The 27551-nt window shown below is 35.4% G+C and overlaps 1 protein-coding gene across 2 annotated transcripts; it reads left to right on the forward strand.

Annotated features, from left to right (window-relative positions):
• Positions 1-680: 680 nt before the first annotated feature.
• Positions 681-27288, forward strand: LOC139814246 (uncharacterized). 2 transcript variants are annotated; one of them, XM_071780372.1, is made up of 13 exons: positions 681-966; positions 1563-2194; positions 2781-2976; positions 4346-4510; positions 13612-13739; positions 13865-13990; positions 15068-15422; positions 15914-16085; positions 16194-16293; positions 16614-16788; positions 17372-17515; positions 18836-19075; positions 19966-27288. In XM_071780372.1, the coding sequence occupies exons 2-13, from the start codon at positions 1832-1834 to the stop codon at positions 24294-24296; spliced, it is 6495 nt and encodes a 2164-aa protein (XP_071636473.1). In that variant the 5' UTR covers positions 681-966; positions 1563-1831; the 3' UTR covers positions 24297-27288. The 2 variants fall into 2 exon arrangements, with proteins under 2 accessions (XP_071636473.1, XP_071636474.1); XM_071780373.1 differs by lacking the exons at positions 681-966; positions 1563-2194; positions 2781-2976; positions 4346-4510 and adding exons at positions 9073-9636; positions 11539-11817.
• The last annotated feature ends 263 nt before the right edge of the window (positions 27289-27551 follow it).

The raw sequence follows: 27551 nt of genomic DNA on the forward strand, positions 1-27551 counted from the left end.
ACGGCAAACTATCGTTAACCAAGGCAGAGTGCAGTGATAATATAGGTATAAATCATTTCTTTGTCTGTGAAGCAAACAAATGGTCTCTACTTTACGTGCCAATTTTGTTTGAAATAGATTACTGACACACAATAAATTGTTCTTTATAAAAATTATATAAGTTAACTGATATACTTATTGTTAGGCTTATTTTCCTTATAATTTAAGACTACATATAGATTTAACTTAAATTAATTTAAAAATGAGTATTATTGTGACATATAAAATTATATTTCAATATATGTATATATGTATAAATTAAATGTTAAATGTGACAAAAAATTCTATCGTTTTTTAAAGAAAAGACAAATTGCAGCACGAGTGCTGCAATTTTTGTTCTAATAGGTTTGCACAAAATAAAAATTACAAACCGATGTTATATTCATGAAATACGCATTTCACATTTTTGCATAATAAATTAATGTTTTTCCTGTTTATGGAAGAAACAACGTTTATCGGAAAAGTACCGAGAATGTTTTATTTATAAGCTACGGTTACATGTTTACGGAATGCAAATAAAGGCATACGTCCCATTTTTCAGTTCCACCTCCATTAACTAAGTCGGGTGACAACAGGCATGTAGGTATAGACTTAATGAAACGATTATCATCACCGACACTTCCAGTTGCGGTCTGGCTACCAGAAGGGAATTACTAGCGATAACAAATACGTTGCGCAAGAGAAACTAAAGGAACTTATAAATAATTGCATTTATACATAGGTTTCAAAATTGCAGTGTTACAATGTTCACTCATATCAATTATCCTAAAATAAAATATGTGTGTAAAATTTCTTTAACCGCAAGCGATATCTGAGTTCGTTAAAGATAAAACTTACATATAGTGAAGTGAGAATTAGTGCGTGTTCATAAATACAGCGTCATATTTTAATCGTCGTATACTGAAACAATAAGTGGAGATTACGAAAGTATTAAGATTTTCTTTGTATTTGAATAATCTGTTAAATACATTCATCTATCTTATTTTTATATGTATTTTAATATATTTATAAATTAATTTGAAACTTACGTCATATTTATTTAAATACAATAAAGTCCGAATTGAGTGGAATATAATGCGGAAAATAGAGAAAAATATTATATAATTAGATGTGTAACTTATAGTGTCGTATATGGAGAAGGTTATCATTTATCAACGCTTTCGTATCCTGCAGTCAGTTCCAAGGTTACTCATCTGTATATTCAGTTGCAATTGCATGCAGCATGTAATAGCACTTCCAATATTCTTGTCGCTATAGACACGAATTTATATCAAATGTATAAAGTTTCGCGTTTCACATAAATCTTATGACGTGCAAAAACATTGCGTAATAACTGTCACTTATAAGAAAAGACTGGTCGGTAATGCTTGCCGCTAAATTACGACAAATTTCTTCGAATATAAAAATCTTGAGTCCATGCTCACAGAATAAAAATAGAACTTTAAAACTCTCGGTAAATCGGTATAAAAACGTATGTAGATATATATAACCTGAATTGCTATTATAAATACGAATAAATACAGAAGCGTATCAATGATGACTGGCGTTTGGTGTGCCATGGCAAGCCGTTTCTACATTACGCTTATTGAACTTATGGGAAACACGACGACAAAGGGAGTCGTAACTGGAGATTGATCGAACGCGCTATACGGCACGTGGTCACTCGTAGCGTGGCAAAGTTCACCGGTGTGAATGGTGCGATGCGGGAAACTTGAGAATTGGACACGGAGCGGCGGTGATCGTGTGGAACCAACGTATAATACATGGACAACCCGCGTTTTCAACGACGATCATGAGTTACAACGTGACGCCGCTGAAGAAGCACGCGGAAATCACTTACCGCGTGAAATGCGTCGCGGTAGAGAACGAACGGGTGTTCGGCGATGTCTACGTTACCCAGCAGACGCAGAATCTCGTTAACAGACCGGAGGGCTATCCTTTTCCGCCAGAATGCAGGAGGCAAAAGCGCAATCTGATACAGCAGACTCTGAACGGACCAGATTTTATGGAGCTGAACAAACGATTGACTGGAAGTGCCGGTGTCGCGAGCTCGCGCTGGCAAAAACGTTCCAAGTCGATGGGAGATGAGCCGAACGTAATCGCGTTTAATAATAAAAATGCCGGGAACCATAATGCGGCCATCAAGAAACCTAAGGTAAACGTTCGCATAAAATGGAATTCAAGATTAATCAATCTCCACCAAGGAGATTTGCCAGTTAATGATATAAAAAAATATGAATAGTATGTGACTGAAGTTTACTTATTCCATTTAATAACATCGACTTAAGGTATTAGCGTGTGAAGTCGTAAAAGTTAGAATATGTGTCAGTTCGGAATTGATCAGTCTTCTTTAGATAAAAAGTTTCTCCGAGTTTATCTGTTAGTAAAATACATGTTAAGAGAAACACACATTTAAAGATTACATCTTAATCGAATACTTTCTTTAATTTGCTTTCTACGAATTCGTTTTGCGATAATGTGGGCGGTTAATGTCAGATGCTACAAGTATAGATGCTAAAAAGATATATACTTATAATGAAACTTAGTAACTCTATCAAACAATAGTAGAAGTAATCATTGTCAAAATGATACTAGGTAGAATAAACTATGTATAATTTTCTTTTTCACATTTTCCATAATTTAGTTATATATGTTCTATATCACTTTAAATCAGTCTCCTCACATTATTCATCTAGAAAAAACAAAACATTCTAAACTGTTGTTTAACAAATGCATTTTAGATATATCCGCCACCCGTGCGCTATTTTCCGCTGCAGAAAGAAATCGTGATTACCTCGTTGGTGGATCAACTGTTGCTAGATATTTACGGTATACCGATGGGTGACAGGAGACGCTCGGAAAGCGATTCTACGGCATCGTCCTTGAAAACGTGGCCGCAACATCAATATCTGCAGAAAACTCGTTTGCTTTTGAAAAGTAAGACAATTCTATATGAGCCGGATACATAAGCGTCGTGGAAAAATAGTCGTATGAAAGCTCATATCCATCTCGACGATTGAAAGCGCCGGTAATAAGTAACGATCTATTATTGTGAGCTACGTAAACATGGAAATTGAATAAATGTTCCTTTACAATAAAATTATATAAGATACCTATATAATATGCTAAAAAACAAACCATAAATATTATATATTTTCAATCTGAACCACTTTAATTTTATATATAAGAAATAAATTTATATAAGAAATACATAGCACTTGAACTTTTAAACTGCAAAGGATTTTCTGCTGTTTATATAGCTTTTGTAAATAACAAGAAAGATTTGATGAGTTTCTCTTATGCAATCGTCAATAAATTGCTTTGATAATATTTAAAAAATCGCTGAATCTATATTCAGCAATGGAACTGCAAGTCTTTCAGAACATCTCTTTATTATGTACATATATTTCAGTAATAAAAGCGGCAATTTCGTCTTTTGATTTTTTATCTGCGTGCGATTGGAGGAGCCTTCACTTGACATTATAATATAAAATATTATTACTGCATATTTACCATAAAAAAACCATAAAAAAGATAGCGGATCGATCTGATTTCAATTGAATTAGTTTTCTCTCTCTCTCTCTCTCTCTCTCTCTCTCTCTCTCTTTCTCTCTCTATGTGCGGTAGTTTCTTCTTAACATACAATAAAGTTTCTATAGTAAAATAATATTCTTTTAGATGATATATATGTTACAATAATAAAAGAAAATGTTCGATACGTATACGATTATTAACGTCGACGAATGCGCGGAAAAATGAAAAAAGAGCGAAATGGTTTATGCGCACTTCTCCCCCCTTTCCTGTTCTCTTCTAATAACGCCATTATTATTCTGCGGATCATCGACGTTCGTGCAAATTTCTTTCAAAGATTCCTCGATACCGCACAACTCTCTTGACTTTATGAATAATGCAATGACTCGCAACCGGTTGCCGCGATATAACGTGCACGTGCATCATTTGATGTGTTCGCAATATGCGCGCCTTTGTGCTTTTTCGCGCTTTTAGGATTTTCCAGGAATTAACCACGTTTTAACGAAATGAAACAGTGACGAGGAGAACGAAAGCTTACGTATGTTCTTTGCGATTATACAAAACAAAAACTAACGTAAACAAGAATGTTATTAAATTCCTCTTAAAATTATACATTTTTAACCGTTAACGCTTATTTTACGCTAATATATAGATATATAAATATTAATTATCTATATTATATTATATTATATGTTAATAACTAAAAAACATACAAAAATAATACTTAGATGATATTTAATTAAAAAAAATTGTTAAAGGCCAATATTTTACACAGGAAAGGATGAACTGCAGATCCTACTTATGACTCTACACGACCACATCATTCACACAGGGGGACTGCTTATCCGCCAGCTGCGTCAAAAGGATTACCTCACTGCCAAATGTGATAAACAGTGCGATATTATCACGGCCTATCTACAAGCACACAGCGCGAAGAGAAGTGAGTAAACCCTTCGCTTTAAATACTTTTGCGTTAATGCCTCGTCTTTTGAAATATATTTAGAATCAATGCATGCGCAAAGCTTAGTGTACGCACTTAAGTTTCGCAATATAATTCATTTGCAATATATTTCATTGCATATATGACTACAAAATAATTCAAATAATTTATCAATAATGTAATGCTAATCTTTAATTTATCTGATCCGCTACTACTCAATATTCATCAAGAATTAATATGTGAACAAAAGAAAGCATACACAAAACGCTTCTTTATATAATTATTTTTAATTTTTATATAAAATATTTTAATTGTATCAAAGAGAAAATTATTTGTTTATTTTATTCTTTTTCTTCATTTGAGACTGTCAGATAATATAGCATTTAGTAAGATTGGAAAGATAGCACTTAAAGATACTACCTGCGATTAAAAATTTATAGAATAAAGTAAATGATTGTTCCGGAAAAAGGATGAGCTTATCCTATGCTGGGTATATCCCATCAAAACTGTTAAAACATGTAAAAACATTGCTGTAAAGTGTTTTGTATGCTTCTTGAACCGTTCCATCCTAAAAATACAATTTTTATAGTACATTCCGGAAAATATGCTGAGATGTCTTATGAATATTCAACAAAATTTTGCAGATTAGAATAATATAGTATTGAGTGTTGTTCACATGATTCTACATTCTCGAATTTGTTATTTGGTTAGATATAATAAATAATCATGCATTAAGTAATTGCTCATTAAAATGAAAAATACATTCAATTGCAATGAAAGAAAGATAATTACCTTAAATTACTCTTTTAGTTTCAAAATTACGTATTCTAACGATTTCTTCGCGAGTTTCACTAGAAATGTAACTTTAGATCTCAAGAGATCAAAGAGATTTAGGTACATTCCTTCTGTTCACTTTTCTCTTCAGAGTATAAGTACGAAGTTCTCTCTCAAAGAACAACAATTAATTTTAGAATTTTTCAAGTGCGTGACTTTTATTAAAAATTTTAATTTAGGCTTAAGAGACGCGATTAAAAATAGTATTATTTATTCTGTACTGTAGATACAAACTTACATAGATCGAGAGCTAAATTGAAACATTTGTTATATGTGCGTTTGTTATATGTTTTTATCTGACATTTCTGTTATTACACCGTTTTTTCTCATTACCATTGTAACAGAATACGTGACAGAAATTCTTGAGCGCGTTTCGCGGCTTCATAGTATTGTATTATAATTTATATCTCTGCAGCGACGAATATCGTGCAATTAATGTGAGCTAGAAATGACTCGATGTAGTATACCGATCAAACTGTCAAGATAGTTCTCGAGAGAGCTATCTGAGTGTCGCGAAGAAATCGTGGCGTCATCAAGTTGCCGTGGTCGCGAAGAAACGAGCTTTCGTATGCGGCGATGCGGTGATCAATAATTAGACTTTGCCGCGAAGGAGGCACGCATGCTCCGCGTACGATACCGTGGGCCAAGTTCCGACGTGGCGTCATTGATAAAGTTTTGATACTGTTGCGCGTCCGCCGCCGGCCGGATATACGCACAACTTTCCTCATTCGTCCTAGCGAATTACCGGCGTTTAACCGGTACGAGGAATTCGAGGAAATTTCACAATGAAAAGTATGCGCGAGAAGAAACGACTTATACTTTAGCCGCAAAGGAGAAATTTTGTCGTCGGACTTTTCTCTCGCGAAAGACTTCGCGTTGGCACATTCGCTGCTTTCAAAGACATGCATTTAGCGATGAAGACAACTCAGTTTGGCGATTGCAAACTGTTCTATATAGAAATAACGCACCAATTTTTAGATCAGATTTAGTTTTATTTTGTCGATTAAATAGCATTTTATCGACGATAAATTTTTTTAAATCAAATTCATTGTAAAGATACACAGTTTTTTCTTAAATTTCGTTTTTTTATATGGTTTTATTCTTGTAAAAAAGAGAAAATAGAAATGCACACGTCATATTCCTTACATTACATTTCACGAATTTATATGTACTTGACAAATCGTTTTTATCTTTCCTACAGTTTCCTCCGATTGTTCTGCCGCTTGTAGTTTATTGATCTCGCGTATTTTTGAACGACCTATCATTTTTACGTTGGATAAGACGAATTCGATATCTCGGGCCAACGCGCAAGTATTACCTATGAACTTTCCGTGCCATTAACCCAGCAACGCTAAAAGCTCAACGACCGTTCTCATACAGAATGAACACGTAATGAACTACGCGATGTGGAAACTCCCTGATGATCGAAACGATTATTATGAATTGTCTGAATCGCATTTCCATAATGCAACGCTTATAACGGTATATTGTAGGCAATTGGTCATGAATATTTAAATAAGAAATTTTATGCATGACGTACATTAGTAAAAAACTGTAAATGTATATTAAACGTATAGAAAAATTAAAAATGGTTAACTTGGTAATACAAATCTAAAAAAAAAAATGATATTATCTTATATTAGTCGCATCTTTTTTTTTTAAAGAAAATTTTATTTTTAATAAAATGGCAATTAAAATTAATACTTATTTAATTATAATTCTTTTTATCTTTTACTTCACAAAGATTCTGATTGTTTTTTTTTTATTAGTAAAGAATTTGGAATAAAACACCTGGTTCTTTCGTTTCGTCAGCTGTATTTATACACATATTGCGTATGAAATACGAGACAATTTCCTACAGATATCACTCTGTCATTCCATTATAATGAAAAATTACAGTCTCAAGTGTGTGCAAAGCTATACTGACTCAGCAGTAAGCCGCAATTCAGTCTTACTAATAAGCAGAAGTTTGGCATGCCACACGGGTCGAACTTAATCAAATTGCATTGAATCAGCGAGTGCGCCGTTTCGTCAATAGTAACATGTTGTCGATTTAGAATTCGCACATCATATTTGATATTATCAGTCATGAAATAGAATTATTATGCTACAGATAATAAATATAAAATATTATTTACTCTAATCCGAAAATACAGACATCACGTTTGCGACGTAAAGAAATTTATTACGAAGAAATATTTATATCAAAACGTGCATTTAAATATTTTTGGTCGTTTATGCATTTTTATTATTTGGACAACTACGTTAGACAAATGTGTTTAAAGTTCTAGCTATAATTAAACGATTCAGCAGATACACATATCCGTCAGAGCTTCGATTTCTCGTAACGGTGTTAACTATTTCGAGTGACCCACAAAACGGTAAAATCAATGACGATGTCAATCCTAAATTTGCGAATGTACTTACCGATCAACTGTCTCGTTGCTAACAATAAACTATTCTACCGAGAATTCTAAATACAAGAAAGTATAAATGAATATATATTGCAAATTCTATGTGCAGGTATATAAATTCTTTTACAGTTAATCGGTGCTCAATATTTTTGCTGCATTCCGATATTTACTGTCAGCAACTGTCAGTACTGAAAATCTATAGTATACGTGACGTAAAATATATTCTCAGTACTGACAGTGAATATCGGAATGCAGCCTTTTCATGAATTTTATAATAATAGTTAGCTTTGTCATATTGAGATTGGGGATTATGATCCCCGATGTATTTCACACTTTTAATTGTCACACGTAACGTTACATTTTGAAAAATAATCTTTAGAGAACATATATAATGAAGTTTTTATAATAATATATATGAAATTTTCAAGGTTTAATCTTCATGTTCGCTTGATATATTAATCCCTCCTCGTACGGGATTACACATTAGATAAAGTCGCGTCACGCTGTTCCACTTAATCGAGGTCTGTAGCCATTAATCTTCTCACGAATGAACTATTCTGTGTAATAAAAATTTAATAGCCCGTAGTCCACCATATCGTATGCCGATATTTACTACGTTTAGATACCAAAGATTAATTTTCTTACTTAAAGTAAGGCTCTTCGAGGCTTGAAGAATTTCAGTGCATCAGACATTCAAATTGCCCAAATTGACAACATTATATTTTAACGTATAAAAACCATAATATATAGATGGTTATCATTTGATATGTTATCAATTATCGATTACCGATAACGCCAAGAACAAAAATATTAATAAATTATTTACAATAAATATTTTTCTAGTATAAATATTAGTAAGTAAAGATATTGCACGTGTGATTTTGCAAACTCCTACGCACGCTTGAACCCCAATTCGACTTAATCGGATTTAACATTTTGGTATTTATATGTTACAACATCACGTTACAACATCATACGTACGTTAATCCGACAACTTACGTAATTTCCATGTAAGTACGCATAGGATGGTTATGAAAAGTAATCCCACGTGATATGAAAAAAAAAGTATTTTAAACAGCAATTTTTAAATGTCAAAAGCTCGCCTCATAATCGCCTCGCAAACATGCATTTAAAAAAAGAAGTCTGATTTTCTCGACAAGTTTTTTAGAATATATCGAGATACCTAAATCGTAGAAAAACAATTTCGAGCATACTCTTTCTGAAACGATCAAATGCACGGGGATGAAACGATGCGAAGAGGGAAGCTGAGTATCGAGCGCATGCGTTGTGACGGGAGTGGCAGCACGTAGAATCGCTACGGCCGCCACGGGGTTGAAAACGACGACTCGTGGAAAAACGACGGTAGTGCCTACTGCAGGATTCCACGAGGAGGCAGCCGCCCCTCGTGGCGACCTCCTCGCCGTCGTTACGTTGTGGGGTGTTGCGCGCGCGCAAGCTACCCTATCCGTTATCGTTCAGCTGACTCGGCGCATTCGTCGTACGTAGACGCTCCTACGGACAGCTGTCGACGCCGACGCCGCGAAATTTCCGGGCAATCCGGAGCAATGTCGGGAGTGTGATCTCATCCACCTACGCGAAGTGTGTGTCTCCGCGTTTCCGGGTGATTCCGCAAAGTCGTGCCGCGCGACGAATATGCATGTCGAGGTCGTTCGCTCGTGATGCATCCGTGCTTGACGGTACGTGCACTGATGTGCATTGATGTGTCGTGCTGCATAATCAACGACAACGACGACGACAACGATTGTCCGATAGCGCGCTGTCGAGTCTCGTGGTAAAGATGGTACGATCCGATGACACGCTAATCTCGTTCTGTCGAAGTGTTAAAGTACTGCGTTTGTTTAATACCGTCTCTCTCGAGTAAGTATTACTTTCGACTGATTGTCGATGGTCCAAATTGCGATTGGTAAACGGCGGTGGAGTACACGTTTAAATCTCAGTCGCTTCACGAACGCGTGCGTTTAATGGGAAAAAATGAGCGCCGCGTATTGGGTCCATCTCCTTTGATATAAAACGACAAGACTCTGTTTGCGTGATTTCTAGAACAATCTATATTCAGGCTTTAAAGAGACAAAGGAAAAATAATGGTAAAAAAGGGATAGAGTAGCGTAGCTAAAGGACAAACAAGTCGCATAACATATTCGATTAAAATTAAATTTTATTCGGCAAGAGTAAACAATAATTTCTACGTTTTGTATTTTTTTATAAAACGTAAAATGAATAATAGAAAACACTATAATAGCATTTTCAATTTTTTAATATCTGTAAATCATCCTTTTCTGCAATAAAAGTATATGTGCGTGTTATCGAATTGAAATTAGCATACCGGTTTATTTCATTTAAAAGCCATATTGATTTCCTTTCAATGTCAATTTACTTCATATACTTTTATAGAAATATTGAATCATATTTTGATGGATATAAAGCATTCGTGAAATATAAATTGATTGACATGAGTCTTTAGCATCTTATTAAGAAAACATCAGGGAGTCGAAATTACCGAAAGTCGTAAGTCAATCAATGTGGGTCTTTTCGGACTTCTGAAGGCGAATTATGCAGGTAAAACATTCCTCAAGGTTCGCCGCTCGCGATAATAGTCTAAAAGATTGGTTATAAAATAACCATAAAGAATAATTAATCGTCATAATTCATACTGTTCCATTTATACTCGGCTTTGGCGAATTGTAAAAGATTCGATTCTAATTGCTGGATTTATCGGTTTCATATCCATTTTTAAGCCATATCAAAGCGGAAGCCACAACGTGTAAAATCGAGGTTACGACAACTGTGACTGATTTAAGATACCTATGCTTCTTATTCTTTCACTTATGTATGCACGCACAAGCGGTTCGCATCGAGAGTAAAATCGCGAATCTGATAAAAAGCCTATATAACATTTGAGTTTCCTTAATTCACAAATTCTTTCTGTTTTTAACTTAATTCTAATCTTTCACAATATTTGACAATACTTAAAACTCATCTAACAGTCTGGCGCGGTGCTTGATTGAAAAAGAATGATTGCGTAGATGGTATAAATACAACTTTAAATGGAAAAGAACGATAAGTTAAGTGCCGCATGCATCTTCTTAATTGCATTGTAACCAGTCGCGATCGGATTAACTGCTCGAGCATTTTATCGGTTTCATCAGCCGCTGGTGAAGTCAAAATCGATTTTGTTATCAGCTTGGCCATTCTTATCAGTGGTTATCTGCATTTTACCGCGAACAAGAACGGGGGTTTTATTACATGGACCAACGAAAACGTTAATTAGCGTGTATTAAATTGTACTGTAATGCACACAATGTAATTAACAAATAGTACTCGATGCTCTAAATAATGAGATCCTATAAAGCAACCTTTCACAATCCATAGACACATATATATTACACGTGTATTGCAGTGCGTGGATATCTACATTGTGGTACTTGTAACAGGTGGTACAGCTATACATATGACGCGGAAAGAACCAAGAGGAATGTTTTGCTAGATCTCTAATGAATTAAATGTTATTTGATATAAGTTAGAAAAAAGACACACACACTCTTATGCTCAATTAATACTGTATACTTAATATAATGTGTTTTATAGTGTGTTTTCGCATTATTACTAAATTTATATCAGATTGCAACGCTCTTTATGATTAATAAATGTAAGAAATATATATTATAAACTCACGTTAATGCTTTGTCTAAATACAGTCACGATAGTTTCGCACGTGCAAAAGCTTAGCACATTAAGTCAACGGATCGACCGACTTTTCAGAGTCACAGTAAAAACATCGTGTATTCGAGAGGAACAACGCGATTCATTGCGAATAAAAAGAATATCACAAGAATAAACCGAGGAACGGCTGATCATGAATCACGAGAACGGGTGAGAGCGGCGTACGCGCGACATAATAAAAGACGTGAGAGATGAAAGCGAAACGATGAAGAAGAGAGAGTGGCGCTTCTAATTGGAGGATGAACGGATTTTTCAACTCCCTCAAAAACCTCGCGTCCGGTGCTACCGGCTCTGCCCCGAGATACGAAGAGCTGGAAGGTGAAACGACAGTTTCTGTAAATCTATCTCGCATGCTAATGTCCTCTCTCGTGTGTCGCACGTCGCACGCGCACAGCGTAATCAGCAATGTAAAACCACATATACATATACACATGTGCAGACTACGTGTGAGCTAAATGCTCGTAAATTAAATTCTGTTAAATACTGCTGCAGGGGAGCATAGACTACGGCACATCTAAGTGTTGCAACGTTAACTTGCAAGTTTAGAGTATCATATAGCTCAAGCACGCTTTGTTTTCAGCCACTGAAAACGATATAGTTAAACGATTTTATTTCCAAGTATAAAATAAAGTGTAAAGTAATTAAATGAGCATGTACTTTGTTGCCATTATGGAAGGGATAATATATCTAAAGAATGATAATTTCATGTAAAGTTTTGATAAAATATGGCAGGATAGTAATGTCGCACTTAACGTAAACGAGTATTCTCGTCGTACTCGGCTTTAACTATATTAAGTACTTAAGACACTTCAGTACTTAATATAGTTAAAGCCATACCTTTATTAGAGATTAAATTTAAGTGTAAGTAAAATATCTATTATTTTTCTAAATTTATGTAAAGTTAAGATTTCGTATGTGTATGATTTGTTTGCAAAATTGTCGAATTGAACTATAGCGAATCCATTTACCACGATTTTCACAAAACGCAGTAACTCGTATTTAAAGTTAGAGTGCACCACGTTTGCTAACACCAGAATATCCATAAAATTTAATGTGTAACATGTTTGGTTTGTAGCTAACTCGACGAGCATTGTATAGCTATGCTATTCGTCAATTATATATAATTAGTAAGCCACTTAAAATATAAATTGCAAGCGCCGTATTGAATCGGTCTTGTAACAAAAATATTGAGAAAAATTTTAATATTTTAACGTAAAAAAGAGCGCCTGTGTTTATTTTACTGCAACGTACAGCAAATAATTTGTTTGCTATTTCGTTCAAATTCTAGAAAAATATAAATATGGTAAAACAAAGACAATAAACAAAGTAAAATGTAACGCACACGTGGCAATCCTAACGAAATACGTTCGGTACATACAATAACAATACAAAACAAAATACAAATTGTTATAAAAGCAGAAATAATATCGATTTCACACATCAGCGCGCAAGGCTGGCGGTGTTTATTCAGCCATTAAGAGAATACCATCGTGATCATACTCGTTCATTTGCAGATACTGTGTGATGACAATAAGCAATATTGCTGTTGTTTCCATGCAATTCGTTCGCATGGAAATTGAATATTTTCAATGCATGTTTCATTGGCAAGTGCGGCTTAACGTGCGACATAAACGCGTGGATGATTGTTTATTATCTTAAGAATTTCTGCAGGATTATTTCTACTCAAACTAGCAATTTTTCAGCCGAGGTTGTCATAGAAACGATCACGCAACGCCCCTTCTACTAAATGTTAAAGGCGAGCTTGCTTCACTTCGCGATGTTCTCAGTCACTTGTATCGAATTGAACAGGATGGTAGTGGCTATTGCAATTTCGAGTAAAATATTCAAATTATCGATTCGAATTGAGCGCTAAAATATTCATGCATTTATGTCAATAAAGTTTTCTTGACTATTGGTTCGATTGAAATAAATATTTATTTTTATTTGCACTATAAGATAGTGTAATATTTTTTCTGTGAATTATATCGTAGACGATGTAATGCAAAACTGCAGTTTATGAAGTGTTGTCTTGTTAGTTAGTCGTATGAGTGTATTTGTAATGGTAGATTATTATGTAGTAAAGCGTTTGATGGATTTCCTACTAAATTTCAGTCGAAGATACAAAAATGAGGTTCAGTTTGACTCCGCAACCGGGGGAAAGTGGTTTCATACAATGGTTAGACGCGATGAAAATGGTTGCCAAATTACAAGGAGGTATACCACCGGAATTTCGAAAAAGAGTGAGTGTTCTACGATTTACTTTCAGATGGATTGCTCATAAAAATGCACAGCATAGAAAGTATAAAAAATTCAAAGAATTCAAGCTAGAAGTATATAAGGAATGAACTTTGATATTCTTCAATAGTTGTGGCTAACGTTGGCGGAACGTCATCTGGAACAACGCGGCGTAGACTGGAAGCAGGCTGAGAAGATCTGTTTCAACGAGTGGAGTAATCCTGACGACGAAGAACTCGGCATACAAATCGTGAAAGTAGGTGTCTACAATACTATTCAGCCGTTCTAACATCCGCATAACAAACTTTGACGTAAATAGTTATATCTGTATGAAAAGAAGTCTTCTTTGTCGCAATGTTTTAATAAACGTTAACATTGATTAACGTTATATTAAATAAACGCAATATTAAATAATGTTTCTATCTTCTATATCTTTGTGATGTCTTTTGGTGAGGAAATTCCTCTAAAAGATTGCTTAAAGTTATTTAAATACTCTAGAAGCTTTGGTAAACAATATGCTTTTCTTGTACACTTTGATGATACCGTCTGCGTGAAATGCTCAGTTTGTCGAGTTATCTCTAAAATGAAGGGCGACCCGGTTAATCTTTCGCGAGACCATCTCTGGATGCGCAGTTCCGAGAAGAACATTTAGAAAGATGGTGGTACATTTATTTCAAAGTGCTTTAAAACTCTTGGCACGAAAGCATCGAGTTACAAATATTACTCTGTAGTACATAAATGTTTTAACTGATTAAAAAGAATAAGTTAAGGAAACTAAAAATAGGAAGCTAAACGTCAGTTACGTAATACGGTTTGGATTAAAGCGAGCATGGTGCATAATTAGAACAAGTTGCCCGTCTAAAAATATCTGCAATCTAATACTTATTTGATCGCGTCAGATTGAGTTATATCAATTTTACATAGATTTATATACTGGCCCTGATTATTATTAATTACGTTCAATTATGCTCGGCTCATTCATTACTATAATGACAAGAAACTAATAATTACTGGTTGCTTTTGTGATTAATGTTCATCTACGTAGATTATGTTTCAAGATTTTCCGACCAAAATTAACATTTGCCGCTTTTTGATTTTCGTTCAATCGTTTACTAGTTTACTCTTATCAAACGGACGATGTAATATATTAATTATCTATTCATTTGCAAATGTTATGAAAATTTAATGGAAAGTCCAAGATAAATTTTGAATAAGCTCGCTGAAATTACGCCGGTCTGCGTAATTAATTAATTCTGCTGATTCGACAAGGCTCGAAAGCTACCGAAGCAATTTCCAGCTAATTCAGAAACGTAAAAGTTATTACAATTCGCAGGACCTGCACAGAACAGGCTGCAGCCTGTTTTGCGGTGCTGCTGGCCGGGACAATCAAGCGGTGCTTCGTCGAGTATTACTCGGTTTCGCCCGTTGGAACAAGTCCGTGGGCTACTGTCAGGGCCTGAATGTTCTGGCCGCTCTCGTCCTGCAAGTAATGGACCGCGCGGAATCTTCGGCTGTGAAAGTGATGATATATTTGATAGAGGGTGTTTTACCGGAGGGCTATTTTGCCGATAATCTGCGGGGTCTCTCTGTGGACATGGCGGTGTTTCGAGATCTTTTGCGCTCGAGGTTGCCGAAATTGTCCAAACACCTCGAGGCGCTCCAGACCGATGCGAAGGATAAAGCGACAGGTAGGTCAAGTTGATGAAATAAAAACTTATGGGAGTAAGCGTAAGAAATATAGAGACGTATATAACGATGAGATATTATACTGATATGGCAGGAGATTGAGTTGTATATAGTTTCGCTGAACGAAGATCCTCAGTGGTATCAAAATTTAAAACAATTTTATCTTCTTAAAAAGTTTATGTATCACGTGTGGTGTAACAATAGACTTTCAATTCTTTCATGTAAATATTTTCAAGATACAAGAATTTACAAAAACATCTTTAAATCAAAATAATTAGAACATCGATATTGATTCTGTTTTATAGAAACATCATATATATAAGACATTTGTGCTTAAAAAAGATTCGTTAGATTGAAATAAATGAAAGATATAGATAGTTTACTGTATTAGCGATAATCTCTACAAATAATTTAGCTTAATTTGATTCCATCTCTCACTTTTCTTGATTACTATGGATTGTTATGATAGATAATATTACGGCGTTTTTTTCAGGAAGTAGCTACGAACCACCGCTCACGAATGTGTTCACCATGCAATGGTTCCTTACACTTTTCTGCCACTGTTTACCGCAGGAAGCAGTGCTACGTGTCTGGGATCTAATATTTCTCGAAGGTGATGAAGTACTCCTGAGAACGGCACTCGCTATTTGGGAAGGCCTCTCAGAGTGAGTTGTAAATTTGAATTAAACTTATTAAAAATATATAACAAAATTATGAATATTATTTCATTGATGATTATATACTACAAATAAAATAATTAATTGTTTCTACAGTCGCATAATGACCGTAACTTCGGCGGACGAGTTCTACAGCATAATGGGAGTTCTCACGAGAGAAATGCTAGAATTCACCGATACAAACAATCTCATAAAGGTTGAGTATAATCGTTCATACAGAATTTTTAATGATAATGTAACCCAGCCAGAGGACTGTCATTTTAAATTTGTCCTGTTTTTACGATTATATTATATCCATTAGTGCTGGTCTACAATCTTGCTTTAAAGGGTATTTAAGCTCTAAGCCATAAGAAATTGACCAATTACATTCGAATGTTCTCCTCACATTCCATTGTAATTGGTCAATTTCTTACAGCTTAGAGCTTAAATATCCTCTAAAACAAGGTTGCAGGCCAGCATTTACCAATGCATTTGACATTGTAAATAACATAATTTATTTGCGAATTGTTTTGGCAGAACATTGTTAGCATGGGACCCTTGCATGGTGTAACAAGTTTGAGAGAAAAGCATCGATATAACATCACCCCATGGGCGCGTAAGCTAAGTGATGACGATGATAGCGAGACAGAAGAGGATGAAAGATTGGCTGTAGCGGCTGCTATGTTCAGCATGGCTCAACGTATAAAGAAAGGTGATTGTTATTTTTTAACAAATTCCGCGACTACCTCAACAATATTAAAATAAAAAAAATGGCAATATATACTCCATATTCGACATTAACTTTCGATATGATAAAATATGAATCGCTATAATAATACTTTACAAATCAAACTAAAAATTTCGAATATCAATATATTTTAATACGCGTATAATTATAATATAATAATAGATATAATACTATAATATTATATTTTTTACGACTGTATTAAAAGTATCAATTTCTTAGCTATAACTTAACAAACACTTGAATACTTTAAAAGACAGCATGCAAATCAAACTTCTGATGCTCTGCAGATGAATAATAGATACAATTATTGACCGCGTTCAACAGACACAACTGTTGAGTGTCGTCTTATCAACACGCTACGCTGATTTGTTGAGTCTAAAAGCAAGAGCCAATCACGTTCGATTGCTACTGAGCGGTTTGTTCTGCTGAACGCGATCATTATCTTAAATTGCAAATCTGTTTTCCGCGAAAGAAATACAAAAGCTTAAAACATTATTGTCCAATATTTACTCTTTGTTAAAGGAAACGGTAATGTAATCAATTTCAGATCGTATACCTTCGACAATAGGAGCATTACAAGCGATGGCACCTAGTAGTGATCGAGAACGCCTCGCTTTAGATATTAGTACGCTGAAGCAACAATATGCAAAACTACGAGAACGGCAGCGGCAAGCGCACATAATACTTTCTGGTAATAATAAATGAGTATAACAAGCATTCTATAATTGCATAGTATAAAAATTAAAGATGCATTTTCTCGAATTTATATTCTAGAAACGATACTCACAATTCATGATTTAAAAGTATATTTTATTACACATTTGTATATAGAATATTTTAATTTATAATATAAATGCATCAGATCAAATGCAAAAGCATCAAAATTGCTATTAAAATATAAATTGATCGTATTAAATGTGATATATGCACAATATAATGAATACGTATGCATATTATATTGCAACAAAGGAAATGATGTTTTATAACAATTTCTCTATTATCAATATTGCTTTAAATTATTAGAAGGTTATCATGTAACGTTGGAATCATATACGAAAATTAGGTTGCACGTTTTTCGTGCATCTTTACGATCAAAAAACGTGCGTAGGTTTGATGATACGTGTTATAAAAGCTTTATGAGTAGCGATACGTTAGCAGCGATATTTACCGTCTTCTGTTTGCTAGCTCATTTTATATTCATGAATGAAACTAAACTCACGTTTGTGTTTACGGCTGGACACTATCGTCATATTCGATCCGGGCGAGAATACACGATAACAACGTCGTAACCTTTCGAGGTATTATGACCTATCACGTAAAAATCACGAGTTGCAAGTCTGCGTGATATGCTTCGATTAGAAATAGCCGCGTCATACACCTTCTTGATAGGTAAATGTGTGTGAAATCTGTATGATTAATAACGTTTAACCGGCATGTGCCGATAAACTCGACACCGTTAGTGAAATTTTCGTATGAGATACGACAAAACTTTCCAGAACTGAAATTAGAAATCAATATACTAGAAATTTACAAATCATAAGTCATAAGGACAAAGGATGTAACAGTAAAAATAAAAGTTATGTAAATCAACAATATTCAATATATTATTATAACATATTAATTTTAGCGTTACGATAAGTGCAACTGTTAAATATTAGAATTATATTATTTTACTGTAATATAAATTTATCCATTTATTTGAATAATATAAATTTTATAAAAATACGAAAGAGGAAGGTCTGAACCTTCTATTATAACGTGACGATATTTTTTTATAAATCAATATTTTTGAGAGAAAACGAATGCAAAAATAGGAACAGAAAAACAATAACAAAGATTTTATTTCATATAATAAAGGCACAAAGTGCTTTTTTCGATATTTATAGTTATTGGAGATTGCATGTGTGCGCGTGTATATAAGGTAAGAATGTTAGGGCTATTTCTCAATCTACTCTGTTTAATAGTAAAACAAGCACTATTCTTATTCTAACTGATTCCTTATGTTCTATAGCCGCGTGCGCGCGACAGACGATGGTACCTGCACCCTCCACAGCCATGAATCATCTGTTAGTGGGTAAAAATGCCCTCGTAAGTGGAAAGAATCGACCATTAAGTTTGCCGTCTGCCACTGCCACATCGAAATTACGGCCGGCAGCCCTTCACAGCCCAAAAAATCGCAGAGACAAACAAGGTGTCACGCTTCACTGGAAAGACGCGAAAAGGCCGAAGCAAAGAGCTGGCGACGCTGGTGGTAAGTGCATTTAATCATCAGAAAAAATGATTCAATAAAGAGTAATCTTTACAAATATATGTATATTCAAAAATATTGTGAAGATATTTATAAAAAATTTCTGTTATGAGAATGTAAAAAATATGCAAACTATTTCTTAAAAGTGTACAGAAGGCATTTAAAATACGAGATATGTACATACACAAAATAGTACAAACATATAAGTAACAAAAAATGTGTAAGCAAGAATTAAAATATAATTTAAAAAAAAATATATATATATATATATATATATATATGCACAATTACTATTATAAATGCAACGATATCAATAGCAAAAATGTGTTTTTAGTAAATTAGTGATTTTTTACATACGTACTATTTTAATCTAAATAGTCTTTATAAAAATTTATAAAAATTGCATATATTACAAAATCAATATTGAAAACTGCGTTGAACGTACGATATCGTTTTGACCTGCTCATGGCAAGCGTACCAGCAGTGAGTAAGATGGAACTTCCATCTGATGGTAAGACTCACGGGTATGGTAACGCTTATCAATTGCTGAACCTCCAATGCTCCAGAGTAGATACAACCACCTGCTTCACGTTCGATCAGCAAGTACGAGTATTGACGCAGGTGTGGCAGATAGGGTCAACATCCGGTTCTGTCACACCTTCTCGAGCCAAGTCGTCTTTCTATTCGCGCGCGCGAATAATTTCCCTCCCGAGTCAAGATTAATACATAAGTTATAATAGATATATATTATAATATTTTTAGAATTACATCCATTTATCGACTAGCGATTATCATTTGTGATAATATTGCGATATTATTATCTTTGTCTCTCAGATTAATCAGTTTTAGAACTGTGTAGTCAATTTATTGATATTTTCTATTTTATGTTACAGATGCCGACGCCATTGGCACAGCATTTGTACAGTCGCCTCCAGAAACGTCTTCTGTAATGTCACCCAGCCGAAGCACCGCTGACAGTGACAGTGATAGCACGTCGACGGAGCTGTGCGACGAGCCGGATCGCCTGAGTGACGTCGATAGCGAGGAACTTACGTCAGCGTCCGACTCTTACGTCATGGCGACAGACGATGAAAAGCACGCTTACGAGGGTTCGTCGACCTCGGCGAGTACACCTGCGCGCTCGTATATTAAAAGCGAATCGATGGCCGAAGGACCGCAGACGGATACAATTTTCAGAATCGAACGTGACGACAAATCTCCGTCCTTGTCTGAAATCTCGATCGCCAAGATCACCGATCAAATACGGAGACTCTCGGCAGAAGATGACAATAATACAACAGTCCCTCAAGTATCGAGCGCGCACGACACCGACGAGCTGCCGATGGATGATTGTCCAGTCGAGAGATCGCAGACGAAGGAAACGGAATCGAAGTTGCAGGATTATACGTCGAGTGAAGACGCGCCAAGATCGTCGAAGCCTGGGAACAGCTACGATTATTTAAGCCTTAAATCTAATCTCGAGACAACGGATGATATCCTGACGCATAGAACGGATCGACTGAAAGACACAGAAGAGAAAAAAGAAATCGTTCGGGCTAGCGATAAAAATAGTACAGGCCTTAAGACGGATATAATGGAAACTACTACGAATATACTACGGGATAGTTCCAGAGAACAAACCAGTATCTCTTTAGATAAGAATTACGATAAATTTATCACGCTTTTAGACACGAATGACAAGCCCTTTGAATCCTCCTTAAGATTTTCCAGCAAGGTTTATTTGGATTCAAAAGGCGATAATGATTCGAATGACACGGATTTTGTGAATAACAGAGCTTTGAATGTCGCGACAGAATCAGAGCCTTTTTATTCCAAGAGATACGTTGTAGGCCATCTTCCAATTTCCCCGGTAACAATGGATGACAAATTGACGAAATTGTCGCACGAAATATACAATGTCGCGATAGAACCGGAAAATCTGACGAGTCCTGAAGAGACTTTAAAGAAAGACGCATTTAGCGACAAGCAGCTCATGATACAAACGAAATCGTATTCCAATTTGAAGAAAAGCCCAAAATCTCCCGAAAGCACGAGATCATTCAGCTCCGGAGAAACGATGGGTCCCGATTCGAAACCTTCTAGTCTAACAGTGAGTCCGAGAACGCCAGTCAGATTGGATTCCCGTGATTTCACAATGGACAAATCGGCTTGCTCATCCATCAGCTCCGATTCTAAAACTCTCGTTCTCCATTCTGTGGATTCGGATACCGCGCTCGACGATTCAAGGCCGATTACAAAAAAAACGTCTTACGAAAAATCGAGTCCGTTGACCCCGATCAGCACGGACTCTTTAAGAAACAAGTCCGATACAAGCCCGAAATTCGTGATTAGCAGTTCCAGTGATTCGTGCAGCCCGTGCAAAGCTAAGTCTTCCGAGAGATCATTCAGTTCCGATCTGCAGTCGCCCGTAAGTGCCAACTCCATAAGATATACCACGAACTATGGGAAACGAGACCAAGACAACGTGTCGGATTCGCCGATCGATTTGAGCACGTCGCCATTTTATCCTATCGCGAATCCTAATCAGAAGACACCTTCGCCGTACGGTGTAGGCAAACAAAGATGCAGTATGGAGAGCGCCGAAACCTCGCCCGATCCGAAATCGATCAGCTCGAAGGACTCGACCAAGTTCTCGGGATATCAGACGAAATTAGATCCCTCAACAAAGTCAATCGAGAGTAAGGAAAACGAGGGAATCTCCGAGAGAAGTGATTTGTATGTTAGGCCGCAATTTGCGTTGAATACAGAACTGAAGGTGAGTTACACACAGAAGAGCAAAGCTGATTTGAACCCTTACGAATCGATCGGCGCCTATTCGAAGAGCGGAGATTTCGCTGATGACAATGCGGACGATCCGCTTTCGGAAAAAGATGTGGTGCCTCAATTGCCGCACAAGAAGCTCGACAAGCACTATCTGAATTACAATTACAGACGTAGAGATCGATTGAAATTGACTGAGAGGAGCTCGAGCAGTCTGGAAAAAAGATATACCGATTTAAAATCCTCGGCTTTGATAGATGAATTCAGTACGACCATGGCAAAGAAAAGATGCAGCGATATTCTCGAGGATATGAAACACTTGGAAGCAAAGGCTCTTAGCGATGGATCGCCCGAAACTAATATGTTGACGAAAAAATCGAGCGATATCTGGGAGGACATGAAAAACTTGGAGGCAAGACGACAGGATACCTTTAGCAATTCGGCGAGTGGTTTCTCAAAGAGCCGATTAGAAATCCCAGACATAAATATAACAAGTGAGAGTAGGAAATCTTATGTAGTGCGTCCTAAAATCAACATCGACGAGAACAGCGACAGTATATTGAAGAGCATAGCTTGCAATAAAAGTAATAGCGATACCGATGACGGCAGAGAATCGAAAGTAGGTGTGTGGACAAAGGTAAAACCGCGGAAGAAAAGCGACAACGGACGCAGAAATAGCGACCGGGCGTTAAAAATTATTCAAGAGAATTCGGCCATACTGCACAAGATTCTAGCTTGCCAAGCGAAGAAACGTCTACCGGATCTGGAAGAAATATCCAAGGAGATCACCATCAGTCCGATAAACGAAGAAATTTCTAAAATATTCAGTCCAATTCTCGAAAAAATGGGTCTGAATGAGCACGAAATAAACGAGGAGTTGGCACGAATAAATTTTAAGGACTTCGATAATATGAGTGCTACCAGCGTATCAGAATTTGACGCAAAGATCAACGAAGAATTGTCAAAACTGTCTCTTATTGACGATACGGAACAAATTGATCATTTAGATGTAGACGAGATCATATCGAACGATTACTTGGACACTCGAGAGGCGCTCATAGATCACAAGATAAACGAGGAACTTTCTAAACTGCTGGCGAACTATGAGGAGGAATCTCCACCGAGTATGATTAACTTAGAGAAAAACTCGTCAAGCCAGAACATAAGTGAGACGGAGGGTCTCGATCTTACCAGCATTTCAACGAACGTATTTTCCTATAAATCCTCTAATGATTCCATTGAAATCAGAAATGACTTGGAACCGACGCACGAAGTTGTAATTCAGCCTGAAAAGTTTCCATTCGCGACGTTGAAATACGAGCAGAGCATGTCGCCTAAGAGCGACATAGACATCTACAAGGAACTGGAGAAACTCGACAAGATCTCATATGTGCAAGTGCTACGAGACACGCGTCTAGAAGTACCACCTAAACGATTGTCCCCCATTACGTACATTTCCGATACTTCCACTTACTCGGAAGTACCCACTGCGACGAGATACGTGCCGAAGACAAGCCAGTTTGACACTACGTCGTTGAAGAGTACCTACGAATCTTACAAAAACTACGACATCCCGGATAGGCTATCGCCACGGGATAGTCCTTACACTGCTTACGACAAACCAGGTGATCTCACGTTCGAGTACACGGAACGGAAATCGAGGATTTCTATCGATCCCTACGACCTGCATTTGAAAAGCTCGATGTTATCGAAAGAATCTTTGGAATTTCGCGTGAGATACGATGAAGAGTTGCCAAGGCCGACCGGCCAGGATAACAGATCGACGATTTCCTTAAACGTGGGAAGTTCTTACTACGGCAAGGGTAACGACGAAGCAGTTACGCCGACAAAATATATCAGCAATGAAGAAAAATGCATGGATATCGGGGACTATTACAGCAATGCGGAACATCATAAGTACAGTACTTTGTCATCGAAGGACTATTCTCACAGAAGTACAGATTATGACAAGCCCTTAAGTACGTTATCGCACACGATGATGGAATCCGAAACGGATATCAGTTCGTACCTACCGATGAGGCATCGCGACTATAACGTGCTATCACCCAATCGTCAATTCAGAGATGAATACTTTTCTTCTAGTCCAAATCATTACACTCCAAAACTCTCCCCAAATCTGACGGAAGAAACGAGAAGGCCTGCCGTCTCACATCCAGAATCTCCGGTCAAAATAAACGTTGACAAGTATGGAGATTTGACCGATACACCAGGATCAAACTGTTACAAGAAATCGACCCTGAGCCTCGGTAACCTGGAAAACGCGAACAAAGACGACGAAAATGTTGACACCACACCGAGTCCGAAGACGCACTTCAGTCCTTTCCCCGTTAGAAATAATGTTAGGAAACCCAAAGAATTGACGCTGAAGTTAGGTCTGTATTCGCCGAAGAACTCTGACTTCGGCCAAATGAAGAAATCATAGTGCTCAGTAAATTGTCAAAGTGACGAAGCTTTTAATCTACACGGAAGTTCGCACAGCTGGTTCATCGCTGCAAAAAGAGATATCTATATTCGCTAGTCAATCGTTTCGATAGATTTCTTATATATACTTTACGCGAAACGAAGCGTACCCGAATGCATTTCAAAAAGTATTATCGATTTTCAGAATTTTAACAAAGTGGGCCTAAATTGTCGCCTAAACATTCTTAAATCGTTATGCTCGACACTATTAAACAAATTATATAACATAAGCTTAACTTAATAATAAACGTGTAGCTTTAAGATATAATTAGATAAAATAAAGTCGTGTAAATTTTTCAATGCTCGGCCAGGTAAATTATGAGTAAACACTTTTCTTTAAATGGCACGCAAATTTGTTTTGACAGAGGTATACGGACGTTACGGAAATAACATATATATAAAAATAAATATACAGGCCGCGTTATATCGTAATCGCGATAAGCGCGAAATAATATCTCCATGAACGCAATTAAATTTGGGAATATTGCTGAAATAATACGTCGTGCGTTATTGACGCGATTATGAAATGGCAAATCCGGGCAAAGCAGATTAATGATAAATCCAATCCCCATATTCAGCCGCACGTTTCTCGCTTCCTGTCCTTTATTCCATCATTAAAAGATAATGTGCACTTATTATTCAAATACTCGCATTTATACAGGCTTGTCGAAAAAAAAAACATTGGAAGAACACTATAGCACTTGAAACGCTCGCATATTGCAATCGCTACAATTACAATGAAATGCCTTCGATTCCCTCCAATTCTGAACTATGCCAAAATTTCCTACGAGATGACTTCCAAACCGATCGCTATATTCAACTTAAATTAAGATGTAACTAAAGGATTTTATAAAATATCCTTCTCACATCTTTTTAATTATGCCATACTACTGGTAGTTCTTGTTATAAGGCAATATATATTTGAAACAAACGATTGCCCGTAGTATGAAATTCAAAATTCTTTCAAACAAGAAAACAATATACAAGACATGATGTAAATTTATAAATTGTCTAAATGAAATTTAATTTGTTCGTACGTTTGAAAAATTTAATCATATATGTATTCGTGATAACTCTAAGCGAATTATGCACTACAAATTAGATATAACGAAGATTGTATATAATTTCAAATATTGACTATATGTTACAAATAACTTCAAGGTCCTGCAGAATCTTTTTATATAAAATAAAAGTAGTATTTTTAGATGTTTCTAATAAGAAATATTTATAATATTGCAGTATTGAGAATCGGTTTGCTTGGACTGTAACTTAAGTGTGAATAGATAAGAACCTGTTACACTTAAAATCCTTGCTCACAAATGGCTTCAACTCGATACGAAGTGAATCGCGTTAAGAGATTCGCACGGGATAATTTTCTGTTTTATTGCAACGATTCGGATGTTCCTTATCATGTTAACTAATCCGATTTATAGCCTACTTGACCATAAAATGGATACTTCTATGACTTATAATATGCAAAGAGATCATTGTACTTCATTCCTTGTTACTGCACAATTATCATACATTAACGCACTAAAAATTCAACGCATCTTATTAGCCTATTAGAATATTTCCCCAATCATCTGTGATAGTATAGAGAACGATAACATAATCTTAACAGAAAAGTTTATAATTTAATTATTAATTTAGATATATTCTTTAGTATTAGCTCTAATTTTAACTCTAATTTTAAAATTTAACAAAAAATTTAGTTTGTATATCTTCTACCATATTACATTAAACAATAATTTAATGCTAAAATTTTAATTAAAGTTATCGCCAATAACAATTATATATATATGTGCGTATTAATTATTCTGATTATTGTATTATCTACAAAAAAATCACATATCTACATGATATTTAAATTTACATTTTACTTGTTAAACTTCTCAAAGATATAATCATATTACAAAAGCTTCTACATTTTCCAATCAACATTCTTTTTTAACATCAATTTTATTCAATTATATTTGTCAATTGCAATATAAGAAAAAATATAAGAAGATATTGATAAAACAGTTTCAGCATGTACTATAAAATTTATGGAAGTTCTTTTTTACATAACGTTATGCATTTTTTCTGGCAAGATTTTATTTAATTTACTGTCATAAATTATTTCTTTTACGAGAATATCTTTTAGTATTAGTTATACTACATTGTACACTTAAACTTGAATGTATGAAAGATATGGTATTCTAACTTCGTTTCGATTACCACATCGTACGATTCGATCAGGAAATCCGAAAGTAATTTCAGATGCCTGTGAAATATAGAAAGTATCCGCAAAGGTGCTGTATTCGGAAAGAGCAACAGCACGTTTAAATACAAAGCTAGTTTAAATAAGGGAATAGTATTAAATAATATCGAGTAAATTAGTGGATAAAATCTCATCGTTAACACAATTTGTTAACGTTACAAGTTGTCAGCATCGCGTTTCGCACTTTTCATCCTGCATGAAAATTAGGTTCACTTTGTTAAACATTTACCTGCGAATAAAACTGCTTGACAATATGTACATTTAATTCAGTTATAAAGTTATTTAAGCTTCTCGAACTTCTGGTATCGATACTTTTCGATATTTACTGGAATATACGTTGCAATATACATATATTATACAAACGAATAGTCTTTTTCTACTGTGTATATGGATCAAGACATGGAGATCGGTTGGAATTTGCGATAGATGAATACGCATAGCCTCGAGCAAGGTATCGCGTAGCGCATATGATGAAACGCAAATCGTAATGTCTGGTGGATTTAGAGAAAAAGAAAGAAATATATTTCAGGATTAAGGGCGCGTGTGAAATTGTTAAGTAATATTTTGAGAAAATATTGTATATACGTGACAATGCGAGTTACGCCAGATATAAGACTGTATATTTGAAATGCATAAAACGATAAGTCGTTATGGATAAAGAAACTGAATAAATATATTGAGAAAGTGAAATTGACGACGTGTCTGTTAATTATCATTCAACAAAAATTTCTGGGTTCCGATTAAAATATCTAATTTTTATAAAATGCAAAAGGAGGCTTACATATTTAATTAATTAATGCCTACTTAATGATAAATATCTTTCTTATATTTATCCTATCCTATAAAAATATTTTAATTAACTGTTGCCTCCGTTACATTCATATTTTATAATGTTCACAATCACTTTTATTAATTTACTGCTCAATGTTTTTGTAAGAAAAAAACAATATCTCTGTT

The sequence above is a fragment of the Temnothorax longispinosus genome, chromosome 6 (genome assembly GCF_030848805.1).
Source record: "Temnothorax longispinosus isolate EJ_2023e chromosome 6, Tlon_JGU_v1, whole genome shotgun sequence".
In the NCBI taxonomy this organism is placed as follows: Eukaryota; Metazoa; Arthropoda; class Insecta; order Hymenoptera; family Formicidae; genus Temnothorax; species Temnothorax longispinosus.